At 43.0% G+C, this 21,466-nt stretch overlaps 1 protein-coding gene across 4 annotated transcripts in view; it reads left to right on the top strand.

Annotated features, from left to right (window-relative positions):
- LOC119961983 (dipeptidyl peptidase 4-like) overlaps positions 1-21,249 on the top strand; it is a 144,485-nt gene extending 123,236 nt beyond the window's left edge. For all 4 annotated transcript variants that reach the window (XM_038789671.1, XM_038789670.1, XM_038789674.1 and 1 more), the window contains 4 exons: positions 4,157-4,221; positions 14,661-14,733; positions 15,078-15,151; positions 17,676-21,249. In XM_038789671.1, coding sequence (XP_038645599.1) covers positions 4,157-4,221; positions 14,661-14,733; positions 15,078-15,151; positions 17,676-17,774 — 311 coding nt within the window. In that variant the 3' untranslated portion in view covers positions 17,775-21,249. The remainder of the gene's footprint in view (positions 1-4,156; positions 4,222-14,660; positions 14,734-15,077; positions 15,152-17,675) is intronic.
- The last annotated feature ends 217 nt before the right edge of the window (positions 21,250-21,466 follow it).

Raw genomic sequence — 21,466 nt, 5'->3', positions numbered from 1 at the left:
AAAAGGAAGGACGGAAGAAAGAGGGAAAATCGACCGTGGACATCTAAGGAAATAAGGGAGAGTATCAAATTGAAGGAAAAAGCATATAAAGTGGCAAAGATTGCTGGGAGATTAGAGGACTGGGAAATCTTTAGGGGGCAACAGAAAGCTACTAAAAAAGCTATAAAGAAGAGTAAGATAGAGTATGAGTAAACTTGCTCAGAATATAAAAACAGACAGTAAAAGTTTTTACAAATATATAAGACAAAAAAGAGTGGCTAAGGTAAATATTGGTCCTTTAGAGGATGAGAAGGGAGTTTTAATAATGGGAGATGAGGAAATGGCTGAGGAACTGAACAGGTTTTTTGGGTCGGTCTTCACAGTGGAAGACACAAATAACATGCCAGCGACTGATAGAAATGAGGCTATGACAGGTGAGGACCTTGAGAGGATTGTTATCACTAAGGAGGGAGTGATGGGCAAGCTAATGGGGCGAAAGGTAGACAAGTCTCCTGGCCCTGATGGAATGCATCCCAGAGTGCTAAAAGAGATGGCTAGGGAAATTGCAGATGCACTAGTGATAATTTACCGAAATTCACTCGACTCTGGGGTGGTCCCGGTGGATTGGAAATTAGCAAACGTGACGCCACTGTTTAAAAAAGGAGGTAGGCAGAAAGCAGGAAATTATAGGCCAGTGAGTTTAACTTCGGTAGTAGGGAAGATGCTGGAATCTATCATCAAGGAAGAAATTGCGAGGCATCTGGATAGAAAATGTCCCATTGGGCAGACGCAGCATGGGTTCGTTAAAGGCAGGTCATGCCTAACTAATTTAGTGGAATTTTTTGAGGACATTACCAGTGCAGTAGATAACGGGGAGCCGATGGATGTGGTATATCTGGATTTCCAGAAAGCCTTTGACAAGGTGCCACACAAAAGGTTGCTGCATAAGATAAAGATGCATGGCATTAAGGGTAAAATAGTAGCATGGATAGAGGATTGGTTAATTAATAGAAAGCAAAGAGTTGGGATAAATGGGTGTTTCTCTGGTTGGCAATCAGTAGCTAGTGGTGTCCCTCAGGGATCCGTGTTGGGCCCACAATTGTTCACAATTTACATTGATGATTTGGAGTTGGGGACCAAGGGCAATGTGTCCAAGTTTGCAGATGACACTAAGATGAGTGGTAAAGCGAAAAGTGCAGAGGATACTGGAAGTCTGCAGAGGGATTTGGATAGGTTAAGTGAATGGGCTCGGGTCTGGCAGATGGAATACAATGTTGACAAATGTGAGGTTATCCATTTTGGTAGGAATAACAGCAAACGGGATTATTATTTAAACGATAAAATATTAAAGCATGCCGCTGTTCAGAGAGACTTGGGTGTGCTAGTGCATGAGTCACAGAAGGTTGGTTTACAAGTGCAACAGGTGATTAAGAAGGGAAATGGAATTTTGTCCTTCATTGCTAGAGGGATGGAGTTTAAGACCAGGGAGGTTATGTTGCAATTGTATAAGGTGTTAGTGCGGCCACACCTGGAGTATTGTGTTCAGTTTTGGTCTCCTTACTTGAGAAAGGACGTACTGGCGCTGGAGGGTGTGCAGAGGAGATTCACTAGGTTAATCCCAGAGCTGAAGGGGTTGGATTATGAGGAGAGGTTGAGTAGACTGGGACTGTACTCGTTGGAATTTAGAAGGATGAGGGGGGATCTTATAGAAACATTTAAAATTATGAAGGGAATAGATAGGATAGATGCGGGCAGGTTGTTTCCACTGGCGGGTGACAGCAGAACTAGGGGGCATAGCCTCAAAATAAGGGGAAGTAGATTTAGGACTGAGTTTAGGAGGAACTTCTTCACCCAAAGGGTTGTGAATCTATGGAATTCCTTGCCCAGTGAAGCAGTTGAGGCTCCTTCATTACATGTTTTTAAGGTAAAGATAGATAGTTTTTTGAAGAATAAAGGGATTAAGGGTTATGGTGTTCGGGCCAGAAAGTGGAGCTGAGTCCACAAAAGATCAGCCATGATCTAATTGAATGGCGGAGCAGGCTCGAGGGGCCAGATGGCCTACTCCTGCTCCTAGTTCTTATGTTTATAGTGAATGTATTTTTACGAATGGGACTTTTCATTAAACGTCTGCAATACACACTTCGGACTTTGTCTGAGGTCTGCCCATTGTGGATATTGGGTAAGTTGGCATAGTAGGTGTTGGAGCAATGGGTGGTGTGCGAGGACGTGGGTTGGTACTAAGTTAACATAGGGGCTGTAAATAGAAATGAAGAATGGGTAGAGGATCATATGTTGACATGGAAGGTGAAAGGGATAAAAGGATGGATAGAGGGGCATGAGAAGTCATGAGGAGTAGGTGAAGCCCATGAAATGTCTTGAGTTCGCATGGATGGGGATTGGGGAGTAGATGAGGGATGTGAGACTGCTTCTTGTTTTAGTGTTTTAAAGATAACTTCAACACAGTGCCAGTGCACACAGTCAATTTCTGCTCAGCCTGCCTATGCATCTGTCACCATCACATTTGTTCTGGGTCGCCAAGCCAATCCTCTAGAGGTCCCATCACTATTGGAAACTTTGCTCCCCCACCCCCATCACTATCGAAAGCTCTTGGGTCAGCTTCACAGAACCTGGAAACCCCAGTCAGGAGCGAGAATTCAGGCCATAATGTTCTTTAATAATTACAAAAAAAATTTCTGTTTCTGAAAGCCATGGAAACATTTTGTTTCAAATTGTGGCTCACTGAAATGTATTTTATCTGATTTTTTTCAAATAGAGAGATTCATTAAGTTATATCAGAAATTAGTATTTGGGGGTGGATTCTCCATTGCGCAACATAAATATCGGGATTCCCAATCAGGCAGAAAATGACAGGTCACCCTAACAACAGGATCAGTACAAGACCTGTTGCAATGTTCCACGTCCCACCACCGGCTTCAGCGAACTACCCGCACCGCACGTTCGTCGTGAATATGTAAATCAGTGTTAGACATGCATATGCATGCAATTAATGGGCTTGAAGACAGGGTCTCCCTCCCCTTTACCGTGATGCTCTGTCCCCCTTTTCGGGAAATCCACCTGGCAAGATTTTGTGCGAGCTTGACCAAGCGCAGCATGGCTGTTATTCTTCACAGTAGAAAGCACTTAGCTCCTTTTGTTGGGTTAAGGAGCTGTCATTCATTGCAGGTGTGTTTATAAACATTGTGGTTAGCATCAAAGCAGAATACGTGAGATGCATTAAAGCGTGAAGGGAAAGATCAATAAACAATCCTCAAAGTTGTGCCTGATCCATAAAACTGTCAATTCACAGTCTCGTGACAGGCTTTTCTCAGTGAAATTGAAATAGAGTTTGGTATTTCAAAAGCTGTCAGCGAACCTGAAGCTCTTTCAAATGTTCTAGGCTTGCGAAGAAGCTTCTGACACTTCTAACAGCTGCTGCTTTAAAGACTTATGACTGAGACAGCAGATGTTAGGAAAGGGTAAATGAAAAGGCAGTGATTTGTCACTATACTGCCCGGACTGTCTTCAATTTTCAGGCAAGTGTGACTGATGGAAGTGACTGATGGAGGTCTCTAATGGGAGAGCTGGGGGTGGGGGGTTCAATAGGGGAGTTGTGACAGGTGTTTCAGATCACCCTCATGTGTGAATGCTGTGGGGAAGTGGGCCCGTTATTCCCATGGTGGAGGGGAGGATGCCCCTCATTGTCAGTGGTGGGGGAGGGGGTGAAAGCGGCAGGATTAGCATTCTGAGGGGGAGTGAGCTTGCCACTGATCTTGGGATTGGGCCACCCGTTCAATATAGTAGCCCGCTACTGGGAGTCCAATAAATTCTGGTGTGCTCTCTACCATATTTGCATGGTTAAAAAGAAAGATTCGCACCTCGGGCCCTGCTTCCAGCATCAGTGGAGACCAGTCCTGATTCTCCACTGTCGGAGTACTACATCTCCAGAACGGAGAATCTCGGCCCTGTTTTCAGAAAAGTAATTAAGTGCTATTGTAGTAAATGAATAAAGATGCAGGAGATACACAACATAGAGCATACAACTGCTCATCATAAAAACAGAAATAGTTTGTTTAGATCACGTATCATAAAACAACGATTAACTGTTTTCATAAATTTGTTTGAATATATTTCTTACAGATTATTTGAATAAAAATTCACTCTATGTTGAACATTACAGATAGCATGTACACAGAACGCTACATGGGCTACCCAAAGGAAGATGACAATCTTCAGTTCTACAAGGTAAGCCGCACTAAACTGAAGTTTCAAACATATTAATGATGATTTCTACCCTGGTTCTTTGATTTAATTCCCAGCAGGTGGGTTAAAATTGCCCCAAGGTTGTTTCTCACGGTAAGAATTTAATTGTAAATAAGGGTGTAATTGAAAAAAAACTCACAAGCTAAACAACAGACATTGATTATGCCTTTCCTGACATTATTGCCTGAACTATTGTTTTGAGAACCATTTTTCTCCCAAACCAGCAATTTTATTTCAATTTGTTTATCTGGTTCAATATTTATTTTAAAATTGTTATTATGTAAGGAAATATATTGGATGGTGGTGAATCCACACAATTCAAGGTCATATTATGTATTCATTTACCCACTTTCCAAAATGACTGCAAGTTACCTCCGCTGCACTTCAGAGCATTTATGCAATCCAATTTAATCTTCCGAGAAATACGGATTTTGCATTAACTTGAAATAGTCTCTAAATTTCACACTGGACTTTAAAGCGATGAACAAAAATAGTTCATTCAACCATTCAGTCCATTCAGCCATCTTAGACTGTCATGGGTATGAGCTATTGAGACCAGCAGATCAAATTGGGAAATTTGCTGACTCCGCAGATCGGCCTCAGTTTAATGTGCCTCATTTGACCAATTTTCACTCCAGGGAGGCAGAGGTAGGATTGAGTTGTGGCCCCAGAAACAGATCCTTAGCAGCCATGGGGCAAGCAAGTGCCAAGGCAGGGTGGTTAGAAAGCCTGCCTTGGATCTCTGCGATTTCATCTCTGTTGTTTTCCTGTATCCCCCATGGGCAGGCCTGAGGAGCCATTTGGAGATGGGAGAAAAGAAGCTTCTAACAATCTAATACAGCTCTCACTCATTCACACTTGGCAGAAAAAAAGCTTCCCATCAAGAAACCCATTGAAAGCTTTTAAATCTCCTCAAGTGGTTCATCTCTTATATAAAAAAACACCATCTGTAGTGATATGCATAAGTAATTGTACATGTTTGACCTCTGACCACTAGGTGGCATGCAAGTAATACGTTGTGACATTGTAACCTTGTCTGTAGGAGAAGTCGTTGTGGTTACTTGTGTTTGTTCCAGTTAGTTAGTATTAGCTTCCAACCCACAGTTTGTTATACAATAATAAATTAATCTAGTCTAGTACTAGATGTTCTTTGGTATGCCGACTCAATCATTGTTGATGCACTAAAACATTACGTGGTACCAGAATTTGCTATCTACAAACTGAAGATCTGAACTGTGAATATTTGAAAGACACCAGTCTTCAAATTCGGAAACGGTGCTACAAAAAAACAAATGGGGAACATCGAAAGAAATCTCTGAGAACGCTAAACCGGTAAAAGAAGACGGAAAGTTTGAAAGCATCTCAGTATCTTTGAGTAACGGGTAATATAGATGTCAATGGGCATGCATTTAAGAAACAGTTCACCTTGTAACTGGCAGCTTTAGGATTACAAGCGCAGCCAGATGAACGAAAAATAGGGTTATTGCTAAATGTAGCAGGCCCCCAGGCAATAGAGATTTACAACACATTTGCTTTTGAATGGGAGGAAGATGGTAAAAGTTTCAATGCCATCATTAAGAAGTTCGATGTGCATTGTACTCCAAAAAAGAACAAAACTTTTGAGCGGCACACAGAAGACGGGCGAGTCCTTTGATACCTCTTTTTACCAACCTCAAGTTGAAAGCACAAACTTGTAAATTTGTGACGTTAAAATCCTCGATGATTCGAGATAGGATTGTCTTCGGAATTAATAATGTTAAGGTGCGTGAATGCCTCTTAGAGGAGAATGAGCTTCAGTTAGAAGACACAATTAGGATTTGCCATGCCAGTGAATTAGCTGCGCAGCTTATAAACACATTGAATGCACAAAGTTTAGGCACGAAGGTTGGGAGCGATGCCAACGCCATTAATGTTGTGACGTACTCGAAATTAAAACATGGTCTCAGCAGTGGCGACCATTTTAAACGCTTGCCAGAAAAGCCATTACGAGTAAAAGATGTAGAAATAGGCATCTACTGAGGTAATGTTCAGCATATGGAAAAATTTTAAGGCAAAAAAGCATTTTGCCAAACAATGTTTTACAAACAAGAAAGTTAATCTAGAAAAGTCCATTAATACTATTAAGAGGGCACAATTTTCATCGATATAGTCTCGAATTAAGACAGGATCAATAAAGCTAAACAGAGTAAAATGTCGTATATAGAAACAATAAGTTATAAAAATGATATTGCAACTGGAACAAAAGATAACTGGATAGATTTGTTGTTAATAAATAAATCACTCATCAATGTTAAACTAGACACAGGAACGAGAGCGAGTCTCATCAGCATCAGTGATATAAGAGGATCAGGGGTTATGGGGAGAAGGCAGGAGAATGGGGATAAGAAAATATCAGCCATGATTGAGTGGCGGAGCAGACTCGATGGGCTGAGTGGCCTAATTTAACTCCTGTGTCTTATATTGAAGTTATAAAAATAAAACCTAGAATATTAAACAAACCAGTCTGCTTGAAGGACTATGATGGTCAGAAAATTGACAGATTAGGCACATGTCAATGTGCCTGGTTTAGCTCACTCAGCTAAATTGCTGGCTTTTAAAAAAGCAGACCAAGCAGGCCAGCAGCATGGTTCGATTCCCGTACCAGCCTCCCCGGACAGGCGCCGGAATGTGGCGACTAGGGGCTTTTCACAGTAACTTCATTGAAGCCTACTCGTGACAATAAGCGATTTTCATTTCATTTTTCATGTGAACTCGATATCCAAGTAAAAGGTGAAGTTCACAAAGTGAAATTCTCTGTAACAGCTAAAGATCATGAGTCGCTGCTAGGTGTTCTGTTTGGTCTTTTATTCCTTACAAATGAATCCACCAAACAAAAGGAACAAAGAACAATACAGCACAGGAACAGGCCATTTGGCCCTCCAAGCTTGTGCCAGTCATGATACCACCCTTGGCCAAAACCCTCAGCACTTCCTAGTGCCCAATCCCTCTACACCCATCCTATCCATGTATTTGTCGAGATACCTTTTGAACGTCGTTAATATATATGCTTCCACAACCTCCTTTGGCAGCACATTCCAGGCACTCATCACCCTCCGTGTTAAAAAGCTGCCTCGCACGTCTCCTCTAAACTTTGCCCCATGGACATTAAACCTATGTCCCCTAGACTGACCCCTCTACCCATGGAAATCCACTCTATCCATGCTTCTCATAATCTTGTATACCTCTATCAGGTTGCCCCTCAACTTCTGTCATTCCAATGAAAACAGTCCGAGTTTATTCTGCCTCTCTGCATAGCTAACACCCTCCAGACCAGGCAACATCCTGGTAAACTTCCTCTGCAAAGCCTCCACATCCTTCTGTAGTGTGGTGACCAGAATTGTTCGACTTGTCCAAACCAGAATCTTTTATTAAGTATTGTGTGGTAAGATAGCAATCTGTTACAGAGCACGTTATCATGGAGTCTGCTTATTACTCCTCTGGAATCTGTACCTAGCACCGACCATTCGCTTGTATGTCTTATTACCCTCTCAATCTTCTTCTGAAGATGGCCGGATGTGTCTCCCCTTACCTGGGAGTCACTGGTCACATAATCTTGGTCTAGAGACCGCATGGTGTGTCTGCACCGGCACCTGCTAGTTGGAGGTTGCACACCATCCATCTATGATATAGCCCATAGGTATATCACCACGCTAGGTGTTGCAGCGTGTGAAGCACTGGAACTGGTAAAAAGAGGGTATAGCACTGACTGTGCACTGAGCATACGCAGCGGATCGGTGGAGTCCATTGTGCAGCCTTTTCCAGAAATTTTCCAGGGTTTTGGTGTTTTGCATTTCACCTACAAGATTCAACTCAAAAATGATGCTCTACCGGTGATATATTTTTTCTGACATAGATCATAGAATTTACAGTGCATTAGGAGGCCATTTGGCCCATCGTGCCTGCACCGGCCCTTGGAAAGATCATCCCATTTAAGCACAGAACTCTGCCTCATACTTGTAACCCAGCAACCCCACCCAACCCCTTTGACACTGAGGGCAATTTATCATGGCCAATCCACCTAACCTGCATGTCTTTGGACTGTGGGAGGAAACCGGAGTACCCGTAGGAAACCCATGCAGACACGGGGAGGAAATGCAGACTCCGCAGACAGTGAAGTAAGCCAGGAATCGAACCTGGGACCCTGGAGCTGTGAAGCGACAATGCTAACCACTGTATTATAAGCCGTCCAGTGCTACCGTGTTCCGAGAAGATTTCCAGCAGCATTACGTGATCGTCTAAAAGTTGAATTTGACAGAATGATACATTTTGGTGTGATCAAGAAAATCGAAGAGCCAACAGATTGGGTCAATTCGATGGTGTGTGTTTAAAAAACAAAATAATGATCTCAGGAGATGCATAGATCCTAAAGACCTAAATGCAAATATAAAAAAGGAACACTCTCCGATACCGAAGCGAAATCAGATCACAAGTGAGACGTCTGGTGCAACATATTTCAGCAAACTTGATGCTTCGCAATCATTCAAGTTAAATGAAGAAAGTACAGTACCAAGTATTGTATGTTCAATACTCCGTTTGGTAGACACTGCTTTTTTCGTATGCCTTTTGGCATAATCTCAGTGTCAGAAATGTTCCAGAAAGCGATGGAACACATGGTTGAAGGCACTCATGGTGTTTGAATATATGTCAGTAACATCATCATTTGGGGTTCCACACAAGAGGAACACAATGAAAGGCTGATAAGAGTATTGCAGAATGTCGAGAAAAATGAACTATGCCTTAACAAGGCCAAATGTCAATTTGGTGTGAAAAAAAATAACGTTCCTAGGAAACAGGATGTCTGCTCAAGGAACAAAGCCTGATGGCATGAAAATATATGCCATTATGAATATGCCTCAACCAGCAGACAAAAAGGGAGTACTAAGGGTATTAGGCATGATTGGTAAATTTATGTTGGTAAATTGGTTGATTGGTAAATTATTGGTAAATGTATTCCAAACCTCTCAGCGAAGACAGCATGTCTTAAAGTAGCCCTAAACAAAGTGAATACGTTCACTTGGACTGACAAACATGAACAAGAGTGGATCACAATAAAAGCAGCTCTAACAACTCTCCAGTTCTAACTTTTTCGACCCAACCAAAAATACCAAGATTTCAATAGATGCATCAAAGGATGGTCTAGGTGAAGTTTTGCTGTGATAGGAAAATGGTTGTGATTGGAATCCAGTAGCATATGCATCCAGATCAATGACAGAGTCTGAGTGTCATTATGCTCAAATTGAAAAAGAATGTCTAGTCAATGGATTGGAAAAATTCCACAGTTATATGTATGGTCTACCTACGTTCATTGGAGAGGCAGATCACAAACCTTCGGTGGCCATTGTCAAGAAAAATCTTAGTGAGGTGTCACGTCGCATTTGACGGATGATGGTGAAACTTCAGAGGCATGACTTTGAATTGATCTATACACCAGGTAAGCACATTGCAGTTGTGGATGCGCTAACCAGAGCTACAGCAGCATTGGATGACAATTCCATGGGAAAGGATGTACAAGTTCAAGTGAATCTGATGACAGAAACACTACCAATGTCAGATGCAAAGTCAAGACTGATTGTTGCGGAAACAGAAAAAGATGAAGTATTGCAAATGGTGATAGACAATCTTCACAATGGATGGCTGAACGGTTCATGTTCCAAGTATCATCATATACAATCAGAGCTAAGTGTAGCAAATGGTTTGCTACTCAGACAACAGAGGATCATTATTCCACAGTCTCTGCGCAAAGAAATACTGCAAGAGATTCATGAGGGTCACCTTGGAATCGAGAAATGCAAGAGAAGCCACAAGATACTTTATAATGGCCAGGAATAAATTAAGATATACAGACAATGGTGGAAAAGTGTACCACTTCTCAATGATACCAATATCGACAAGCAAAGGAACTGATGGAGATGGGTGAAATTGTGTCAGTTCCTTGGTAAAAGGTTGGGACAGACTTATTATGCCTTGAGGATAAAGAATATTTGCTGATAGTCGACTACTATTCAAACTATCCTGAAGTGGCACAGTGTCAAGGTCGTCAGCTTGTGTTATTAAGCACACAAATGCAGCGCCAGCCCTAGGGTTGCTGGCGCCCCGGGCAAGCTAAACTTCGGCGCCCTTTGGGGGGGGGGGGGGGGGGGGCGGGGGGGGGGGGGTGGCGGGGGGGGCGGGGGCCGAGGGGAGGCGGGGGCCGAGGGGAGGGGGGGCCGAGGGGAGGGGGGGCCGAGGGGGGAGCGGACCGCGTGGGGGGCGGGGGGAGCGGACCGAGCGGAGGGGCGGGGGGAGCGGACCGAGCGGGGGGAGCGGACCGAGGGGGGGGGGGCGGGGGGAGCGGACAGAGGGGGGGGGACGGGGGGAGCGGACCGAGGGGGGGGCGGACCGAGGGGGGGGGCGGACCGAGGGGGGGGGGGGGCCGCCCTGGGGAGGGCGGCCACCCTGGGGAGGGGCTGCCACCGCGCATGCGCTGGTTGGCACCGGCCTAACTGCGCATGCGCGGGACCCGAGTCTCTGGCGCCCCCTAGCACATGGCGCCCCGGGCGACTGCCCGAGTTGCCGGTGCCTTGAGCCGGCCCTGCACAAATGCAATATTTGCACGTCATAGCATTCCTCAAGCTGTCATGAGTGACAATGGTTCGTGTTTCAATTGGAAAGAATGGAAGGCATTTGCTCAGCATTATGACTTCAGACATGTAACATCAAGCCCATTGTATCCTCAGTCCAATGGCAAAGCATAAAAAGATGTGCAGATAGTCATACAACTACCAAAAAAAACCATATCTAGCATTGCTCAGCAGTCAAGCATCACCTTGAAGTTGTGATTTGTCACCATCAGAACTGTTGATGATTCGAAAGCTACGGACAACTCTGCCATGCCATACCAAACAACGAGTAAATGAGAAGATAAGGAATCAGCTGCAATCTCAAAAGAAGAAGCAAAAGAGCTACTATGACAATTCAACCAGGGCTCTGAAACCTTTAAATCCGAATGATGTTGTGAGAGTGGAGGATCCTGATGGCTGGTCAAATGTGCAACAGTATTACAGAAAATAGGTCCGAGAACGTACACTGTAACCATGGAGCAAGTTCAGGTGCTAAGGAGAAACAGTCGGGCATTCGTGAAAGTGAAACAACCTGTTGCTCAACTGCAAGCGGACAATGTCTATGAAAACTTATGCTATTCAAAACCAATACAACCAGAGAACGATCAAATATCATTGTACAGTCTGGAGTTCTGAACAGTGATGTGGTCATATCAGTTGCACCGACAGAAATGCAAGACAGTCAATCAGATTCATCAGATCTACCGAAGCAAAGAAGATCAACAAAGTATAGAAAGAAATCTGAAAGACTGAATCTGTAATCGGACAATAAAACTACATGATATAAATTATTGTTCTATGCATATCACATATTACATATAATATTTATTGAGGAATGGGGATGTTGTGATATGCATAAGCAATTGTACATGTAAATATGTTTGACCTCTCACCACTAGGTGGCAAGCAATTTTTACGATGTGACACTGTAACTAGGGGAAGTCTGTAGGAGAAATCGTTGTGGTTAGCTGTGTTTGTGATTGTTCCAGTTTGTTAGTAATCGTTTCCAACCCACAGTTTGTTATACAATAATAAATTTGACTAGTCTAGAAATAGATGTTCTTTGGTGCACCGACTCAATAATTGTCCATGCACTAGGACATAACAACATCCTCTATTCAGACCCACATCAAAGGCAACTAATCTATTAATAGCCTCTGTAAATTGCCAACCAAATTATGAACTCAGAACATGCATTCATAATAATAGCCTCCCCCCACATCTGATCTTCGTGCTTGCTCCTCAGAACCAACTGACACACATCATTACAACCCCTTCACGTGTCGAGTTTGTATCTTCCCCCCTTGTCTGCGTGTGTTTCCTCCGGGTTCTCCGGTTTCTTCCCACAGTCCAAAGATGTGCGGGTTAGGAGGATTGGTCATGATAAATTGTCCCTTAGTGTGCAAATTAGATTATGGGATTACGGGGAAAGGAAGAGTGGACACTTGTAAATGGGCAGAGTGCTCATTCAAAGGGTCGGTGCAAACCCGATGGGCCAAATGGTCTTCTTCTGCACTGTAGGGATTCTATGGAAGATTATATGGATCTTGGGGCTCTAGGGAGATTAGCCTGTATGATCCACATAGCTCTGGATCCTTCTCCCGCTTCAGGATCAATATATATCCTATATATTTCCAACCCGTTAGAGGGGATGGGGAAGATTATATGGATCTTGGGGGAATTTGGTCGGTTTTCGGGGTACAAATTGAATATGAGTAAAAGTGAGGTTTTTGTGATCCAGGCGAGGGGGCAGGAGAGGAGACTGGAGGAGTTGCCATTTAAAGTGGTGGGAGGGAGTTTCCGTTATTTGGGAATTCAGGTGGTACAGGATGGGAGCAGCTACATAAGTTAAATTTGACCCAGCTAGTTGAACAAATGAAGGAGGACTTTCGGAAGTGGGACATGCTCCCTCTATCACTGGCGGGGAGGGTACAGACCGCGAAAATGATGGTCCTCCCACGATTTTTGACTGTTTTCCAGTGCCTCCTTAATTTTATACCTAAGGCCTTTTTTAAACGGGTGAATAGGGTGATCTCTGGTTTTGTGTGGGCGGGTAAAGAAAGTGCTGCTGGAGCGGAGATGAGGAGTGGGTGGGCTGGCACCCATGATCAGGAAGTGGGTAGTGGGAGGGAGGGGTTCTCAGTGTGGGAACAAGGGGCGGTATTCTCCGACCCCCCGCCGGGTCGGGGAATCGCCCGGGGCCGGCGTAAATCCTGCCCCCACCGTGGCCGGAATTCTCCGCCACCCGGGAATCGGCAGGAGCGGGAATCATGCCCCGCTGATCGGCGTGCCCCCCGCGGCGATTCTCCGGCCCGCGGTGGGCCGAAGTCCCACCGCTGTCAGGCCTCTCCCGCCGGTGGGAATTGGAGCACCTCTGGTGCCAGCGGGATTGGCGGTGCGAGCGGGCCCCCGGGGTACTGGGGGGGCGCGGGGCGATTGGACCCCAGGGGGTTCCCCCACGGTGGCCTGGCCCTCAATCAGGGCCCACCGATCGGCGGGCGGGCCAGTGCCGTGGGGGCACTCTTTTTCTTCCGGCACTGCCATGGCTTCCACCATGGCCACGCATGCGCCGGTGGTGACGTCAGCGGCTGCTGACGCACTGGCGCATGCGCGGACCGGCGAAGGCCTTTCGGCCAGCCCCGACACCTGGCGCCAAAGGCCATTGGCGCCAGTTTTGGTAGCGGTCGACAGAGCGGAAACCACTCCAGTGTGGGCCTAGCCCCTAAAGGTGCGGAGAATTCCGTACCTTTGGGGAGGCCCAACGCCGGACTGGTTGGCGCCACTCTGCTATGCCAGGAACCCCCGCCCCGCCGGATAGGGGAGAATCCCGGCCAAGGTTTCCCCAGAGGGGAAGGTTTCAGATATCTACAAAGAGCTTATGGAGTGGGAGGAAACTCAGATAGATGAGCTGAAGGGAAAATGGGAAGATGAGCTGGGAGGGGTGGGGGGGGTGCTTGGTGGGGAGGTAGAGGCGGGTCTGTGGGCGGATGCTTTGAGCAGAGTCAACACGACCTCATCATGTGCCAGGCTTTTCCTTATACAATTCAAGGTGGTTCACCGGACACACGTGACAGTGGCCCGGATGAGCAAATTTTGTGAGATAGGGGACAGGTGTGCGAGGTGTGCGGGAGGGCCAGCAACACAAGTCGGTATGTTTTGGGCATGCCCGAAGCTTAGGGAATTCTGACTGGGATTTGCGGATGTCATGTCCACGGTGCTAAAAACAAGGGTGGTGCCGAGTCCAGAGGCGGAGATTTTTGGAGTGTCGGAAGATCCGGGAGTCCAGGGGGCGAGAGATGCAGATGTTTTGGCCCTAGCCTCCTTGGTAGCCCGGAGACGGATATTGTTAGCGCGGAGGGACTCGAAGCCCCGATATCAGAGTTTGGGTTAGCGACATGGCTGGGTTTCTCAGACTTGAGACAATTAATGTTGAGAGGGTCAACATTAGGGTTCGTCCGGAGGTGGCAGCCGTTTATCGACTTCTTCTGGGAAAGCTAAACTGACAGCAGAGGCAATAGGGGGGAGTTTGGCTACTTTGTGTTTAGGGTAGGCAGGGTTAGTGAGAGATGGAGAGATGTTTTTTGCACTATCTTTATATTTGTATTGTTTATTATTATAGTTATAAATGTCTTAATAAAGACATTTTAAAAATTTAAAGCAAAAGTAGCATGTTTAATTTCAGTTGTTTTTAAATTGTGCCTTTTGTAATCCTCCAATATTTTATGCTTAGTCATCAGTTTCCCACTGAGGTGTTTTCCTGTAATTCTTTAAATTGCTTTCCAGAATTCTACTGTGATGGAAAGAGCTGAAAACTTCAAATCTGTTGATTACCTCCTCATCCACGGAACAGCAGATGGTGAGCTTGGTAGATTCTGGATCATCCGATAGCTTAAGTAAATCATAGTTATATTTAAACTGCAGATCGGAAACCAATCTGCAGAGCAAATACTGAGCAAGCAATAATACTTCATTATGAAACATTAGACATCCTATTTAACATCTGAGTAATTGTCTGCATATATTGACAGAATGCATATTTGTACAATTTAATGCATTATAATGCTTACCAAAAGATTTCAGTGCCATGTTTTTTGAATGTGTCATTTGGGATTATCACTTACAGCTAATGCAACTTGTTTGCCTTAGCTCTAACATATCAAGCAGACTGGAATATAATTTCACTATTACACTCTTTTTCAGATAATGTCCATTTCCAGCAAGCAGCACAGATTTCAAAGGCCCTTGTTGATAAACAAGTAGATTTCCAAACAATGGTACGTAAGGTCTCCGATTTATAAAATGCTATTCGTGTGCTTTGTGGCTTATTCGTTTTGTAGAAATTATTTGTATTAAACTATAAAATATAACTGATAGAATATATTGGGCTGGTTCTTGCTGGACAGGTGATGACACCCAGCTTTCTAATGTCTGACAATTTCAGGGGAATCAAGAGATATGCCATGAGTTGTGAATTTCATGTAAATCATTGAAAATCTACACCACAGAAAGAGGCCATTCAGCCCATCATGTATGTATCAGCTGTCAAAGAGCTGTCCAGCCTATTCCAAACCTTCATACATTAGGTCCATAGCCCTACAAATCACAGCTTTTCAATTAGATGTCAAGTATTTTTTAAATGTGTTTTTTTGTCCCCTCTCACCCTTCCCGATGAGAGTTTCTCCCCCTATCACCCTTTCAGACAATGGGTTTCAGGTGCCTACTTTCTATGGGTGAAAAACTGTTTCCTCATCTCCCCTCTAGTTTCTACCAATCACTTTAAATATATTCCCACTGGTTTTTGAACCTTCTTCTGAAGCAAATAGGTAATCCCTCTTTGCTCTACCAAGGTGCCTCATAGCTTTATACGCCTCAATAAGTCATCTTCAACTTCCTCTATTCCAAGGAAAATACCCCCAGCCCATCGTCTTTTCTCGTAGTTAAAATTTTCCAAACACAGCAACATGTTTGCAAATCCCCTCTGCACTTTCTCCTGTGCAATTGCATATTTCCTGTAAGCAGTACTTAAGCTGTGGTCTAACTAGCTTCATTACTGTTTCAACATAGATTCCCTCCTCATATATATTCCATAAAAACATAAGAAATAGCAACAGGAGTAGACTATATAGCCCCTGAAACCTGCTCCACTATTGAAATGGCTGATCATTGATCTTAATTCCACTTTGCTTCCAACTTCCCATATTTTTGAATCCCTGAGAGATCACGATTTCTGTCTATCTCAGCCTTAAATAGGTTTTGTGGATTCTCAACAAAAGGGAGCATCTACATAGGGCGGCAGGGTAGCACAGTGTTTATCACTGTTGCTTCACAGCTCCAAGGTTCCAGGTTCGATTCCCGGCTTGGATCACTGTCTGTGCAGAGTCTGCACGTTCTCCCCGTGTCTGCGTGGTTTTCCTCCGGGTGCTCCAGTTTCCTACCACAGTCCAAAGATATGCAAGTTAGGTGGATTGGCCATTCTAAATTGCCTTAGTGTCCATGAAGGTTAGATGGGGTTACTGGGTTGTGGGGATGGAATGGAGAGGAAGAGTATTGGAAGGATGTGACTAGTAGATTATCACTGTCTGGGCCTCAACTATTGTTATTAATTGTCATTCACCTGAGGAAGGAGCTGCTCAGTGATTCGAAATAAACCTGTTGGACTTTAACCTGGTGTTGTAAGACTTCTTCCTTGCACACCCCAGTCCAACGTCGGCATCTCCACATCATTGTTATTAATGACATAGCACAAGTAGGCTTCAATGAAGTTACTGTGAAAAGCCCCGAGTCTCCTGTTCGGGGAGACCAGTACGGGAATTGAACCTGCGCTGCTGACATTGTTCTGCATTACAAGCCAGCTGTTTAGCCCACTGTGCTAAACCAGCCCCTGATCATGGGGTTTTGAAAGGAATTGATAGATCAGCCATGATTTACTAAATGGCGGAGAAGACCTGAGGGGCTGAATGCTGTGCTCCTATTCCTATGTTCCAGTGTAGTTTGAAAATGAGTAAGGTATTGTTAGGAATAACTGTGGAGGATCGTAAATATTGCACTCACAAGAATATAGTAATGGAATGGGCAGAGGAAATACTAATCAATCTAAGTGTAAGAGAGCTGACTCTTTCAATCCCGTTCACCAAGCCACAAGCCAAACCTGAAGGGAGAGCACGTTGGAAGTAAGGATATGGCATTGAGGGAATACAATTATACTGCAGCATGCAATTCCCCAACAAGGGTATGGAAATGCACGTTCCATGCCCCTCAGATGTCAAAGATAAATATTGAATATTAAAATTTTCAGATTTTAGACATGGCATGAAAAAAGATTACAAAGCAAATAGCTTAGCCAGCAACATCATAGAATTTTACAGTGCAAAAGGATGCCATTCGGCCCATCGAGTCGGCCCAGCAATCCCACCTAACCTTTTGGACACCAAGGGGCAATTTAACATGGCCAATCCACCTGATCTGCACACCTTTGGACTGTGGGAGGAAACCGGAGTATGTGGAGGAAACCCACGCAGACACGGGGAGAAAGTGCAAACTCCACATGGTCCCCCGAGGCCAGAATTGAACCCAGGTCCCTGAAGCTGTGAGGCAGCAGTGCTAACTACTGTGCCACCGTGCCGCCAAACTTTAACCAGGAAAGGCTATGACATGAAAAAAAATGCAGGCAATTAGTAATAATTTCAGAATGTTAACAAAAAAGCCGGCTTTATGTGCAGTTGATTGTTAGAATAAAAAAAATATATTTTAATCTCAAACCAAAATAAATGCTTATTATCATTTTCTTTTATCTTTCAGTGGTATACAGATAAGGACCATGGTCTTTCCGGCCTTGCCAACAGCCATGTGTACATCCATATGTCACATTTTCTAAAACAATGTTTTCATCTCAATTAGTAATGCAGAAAATATTTTTAAGTGAACAAAAGAAAACATTGAGACTGTTCTAATCGAGCTACAATTTCAAGCATTGTGTTGATAAAGTATAACAATTCAGGTATTTAAAGCGTGTTTCATTTTGTTCTTTCCAAAATAATGAAAATAACCTCAATATCTGAGGTTATTACAGTTTTGGTGCACATTCCAATTGGTAATATTAATTATTTCAAACAAACACTGCACTTTAGATTGCGGCAAAAATGCTGAGAAAATTGCAGGTCTCATGAAGAACAAAATAAAATTGAACAATTTGATAGCCAGTGTAGACATGATGGGCCAAATGGCCCTTTCCTGCACTGTAGCATTTCTGTGATTATGCGATATTTCATGCCAATAAATAACAATATTTGCTTTATGCAAGCTTTATTCCCTTGTAATTTGCTATTAATTTGCAAAATAGTCAGTCACAGCTGATATTCCTTGTAAGAATTAACTTGCAACTGGTATTTTGAAGATTCATTGGAGAATAAGTTAATTGATCCCCCCACCTCCCTCCCAGCCAGGAGCCGTGCTCAATGACCGTACATGTCAGAGAATCAATACCTCACTGTTGTACTTCTCTCTGATCCATGTTCTATTGAAAACACGACCACTTTCAGACATGTCAGATTGCTTAAGTTGACTTTAGAAGGCATGGAGGACTATTGTAAGGCAATAGAAAAAGTTGTCTATTGTCATAAGAATTGCTGGTTACACTATGCTCACATTTGTTTGAAACAGGTGGCTCTTTGAGTCCTATTCCACGTGGTATCACTTGCCGTCACTCCCAACATTGAATTTACCGTACAGAAGAGGGCTATTCAGTAGATCATGACAATACTGGCTCTTAAAAACAGCTATACAAACTAATCCCACTTCCCAATTTTGTTTCCCTGTAGCCCTACAAATTAGTCCTCTTCAAGTATGTGTTCAGTTGCCCTTTGAAAGCTGCCCAAAAGATATGGACTTATCTTGCTGGCCCTCCCGCACACCTCGCACACCTGTCCCCTATCATCACCCTTTCAGGTAGTGGGTTCCAGGTCTCAGTTTGCCTGTAAATGTTAGTGAAACTTCATTTAATTCATGTCACGTGGATAATATTAATGTTAAGCCCTTTAACAGTCATTTAAGCAGGGAATATCCACTTGTACTGGGCTTGTGCTCTCTGGAAACTCATGTTGTTCTCGAAGGTTAGGATTGCTTTCTTAATTGGCTATGGCATGCTCCTGAATCATTCACTGTGCATCTTTAGCGTACAATAAATTGGAAAATCTGGCATGACCCACGGGAGTTTCCCTCTCCTGAAAAAAGGTTATCGCCGCCCCCTTCGCAAGGACGTGACACATTTTTTTTAAGCCATAAGACCATAAGGCATAGAAGCAGAATTAGGCCACTCGGCCCATTAAGTCTGCTCCGCCATTCAATCATGGCTGATATTTTCTCAACCCCATTCTACTGCCTTCTCCCCATAACCCCTGATCCCTTTATTAATCAAGAACCTATCTATCTCTATCTTAAAGACACTCCGTGATTTGGCCTCCACAGCATTCTGCGGCAAAGTTTTCCACAGATTCACCACCCTCTGGCTGAAGAAATTCCTCCTCATCTCTGTTTTAAAGTCACTTTTGGTCTCTGGGGATTCAGACCCCGATCCCAAATTGAACTCCCCAGTGGACCCCACTTTCATGTCCATCATCTGATCTAACCATGTATACTTCACTTTATCACTGAAAACTATAGACACAGAAACTATGACCATTCCCTTACAGCAATGAGTATGATTGGGATTCAATAGACCACAGAGGAAACTCTGGGAAAATATGGTAGGAACCTAACCAGGTCTTGACTTGTGTCTGGCTCTTTCAACAAACTCTAACTGAAGCATTAGTGAGATTATTCTAACATGGATGTGGATTTTAAGGCCTGTGGTTTTTAATACTTTTTCATTTTCCTTGGTGTGTTATTTACGAGAGCTCCAATATGGGACCATACTTTATTTTTGCTGAAGTAAGGAATAGAGGCTTTAAAGTATGAAACAGTGCATAATTATTCACATTAAACTTGAGGTGCCACAATTTCAACATAGAAACAGTATGTTTAGATAATATAATCATTACCCTATCTTGATTTGAAACTCCTTAATCCTTTATTAAGATTGAAGTAATTTATTAAAGTGCAAAATACACGCTAACAGGTTGTAGCCTAGGCTTTACTATTGGCAACATTAGTAGACAGATGCTTGACATATTCCTATCACATTCCTCTATCTGTTATTCATCAGTGGCATTAACCCATTCAAATAAATCTCCTAACATCTCTATGAAAATAGTAGATGGAGGAATTATGTACAAATGTGTTATGCTTCATCTCCAATATCTCTAACAATAATGGCTGGGCTATCAATTTGTAACGCAATATGTCTGAGGTACTGCTCTGAAATTACTGTATCTTACCAGAGATTGGCATCCGAGTGCTAACCAATCAGATCACAACCTCCTCTCATGAGAATTAGTTTGATTGATTTTAATATATGTATGTATTAGTAATATTTTCACGTTTCAGAACGTTGTGCTCAGTGCAGTGGGGATAAGGTTTTGTGCTGTTTGCTTTCATTATATGATCTTATTGGGTAGTTCACTCTGGTTAGATTTGAAGATGCACCACATTGTAACTAAAATTTGCACCATTATTGAAACATTATGTCAGCCCTTTCGTTCATGAAAAGAACACTCAGGAACCCCTCCCTCCTTCAGGATTTAATATTTGTAAAAAACAGTCCTTGTACTGTATTGTCACCAGTGCAATATCCAGGAGATTGCTGAAATATTTTATGTGAATTTGATTCAGAATGTTTAACGTAATGTAAAAAACCCCAAATCATTGTGTCACATTAAAAATAAAGAACAATGTCACTCAGAAGTTTTTCATTGGTTCTTAAATCACTGCAGAACTGAGAATTGACCGAATGGTAAGTGAGCTTATAGTTGCAGTTGGAATTTAGGGACAATTTGCTGATTAGAAAATTCTAAAAGATTATGTGATGTTATATAATCTGCCTTTTGAGTCATTCATTTGAAGTTAAATGATGCTCATTCTATGTAGGAACCACCAGTGGATCAGTTATACTCTATTATAAACATGTGTAAGAATGACACAAAGTGCTGATTTATGTAGCTAACATAAAAACCTACTTGTGTATAAATTTACCACTGTATTTACAACCTAGCAACTGAACATATAAAACATTGCTTGTCAATTTATATACATTCTTTAAGTTAATTTCATTTGCAGTTCCATTTAATCATGATGTTTTTATTTACACCTATTTGTAAACATTTTGATCAGATTTTACATCATTTTAAATCATTTCAATGATGAAAATGGTTGATTTAAGAACATGTTTAAATTCATGTAAATTGCTTCCTTGGTAATAAACAAAATATGAAAACTCTTATTCTTTATGCAAAGTGATTAATCTTAGCAACTTTTAATTATAAGTGCAGGAGTTATATGGCACTGTGGAACCAAAGGTTCATTGTTAAGGAACAATGGATTAAGATATTTCCCAAGATATGTACAACACAGAAAACCATTTTAAAGATGCTATTATTGGTCTTAATGAGGATAAAGGGCTACATTATTGTTGTAGGGCATTGCACATCATTTGGTCA

This window comes from Scyliorhinus canicula, chromosome 2 (genome assembly GCF_902713615.1).
Source record: "Scyliorhinus canicula chromosome 2, sScyCan1.1, whole genome shotgun sequence".
In the NCBI taxonomy this organism is placed as follows: domain Eukaryota; kingdom Metazoa; phylum Chordata; class Chondrichthyes; order Carcharhiniformes; family Scyliorhinidae; genus Scyliorhinus; species Scyliorhinus canicula.
Note: the sequence above shows the minus strand (reverse complement) of the source record. Positions and strands in the feature narration are given on the sequence as shown.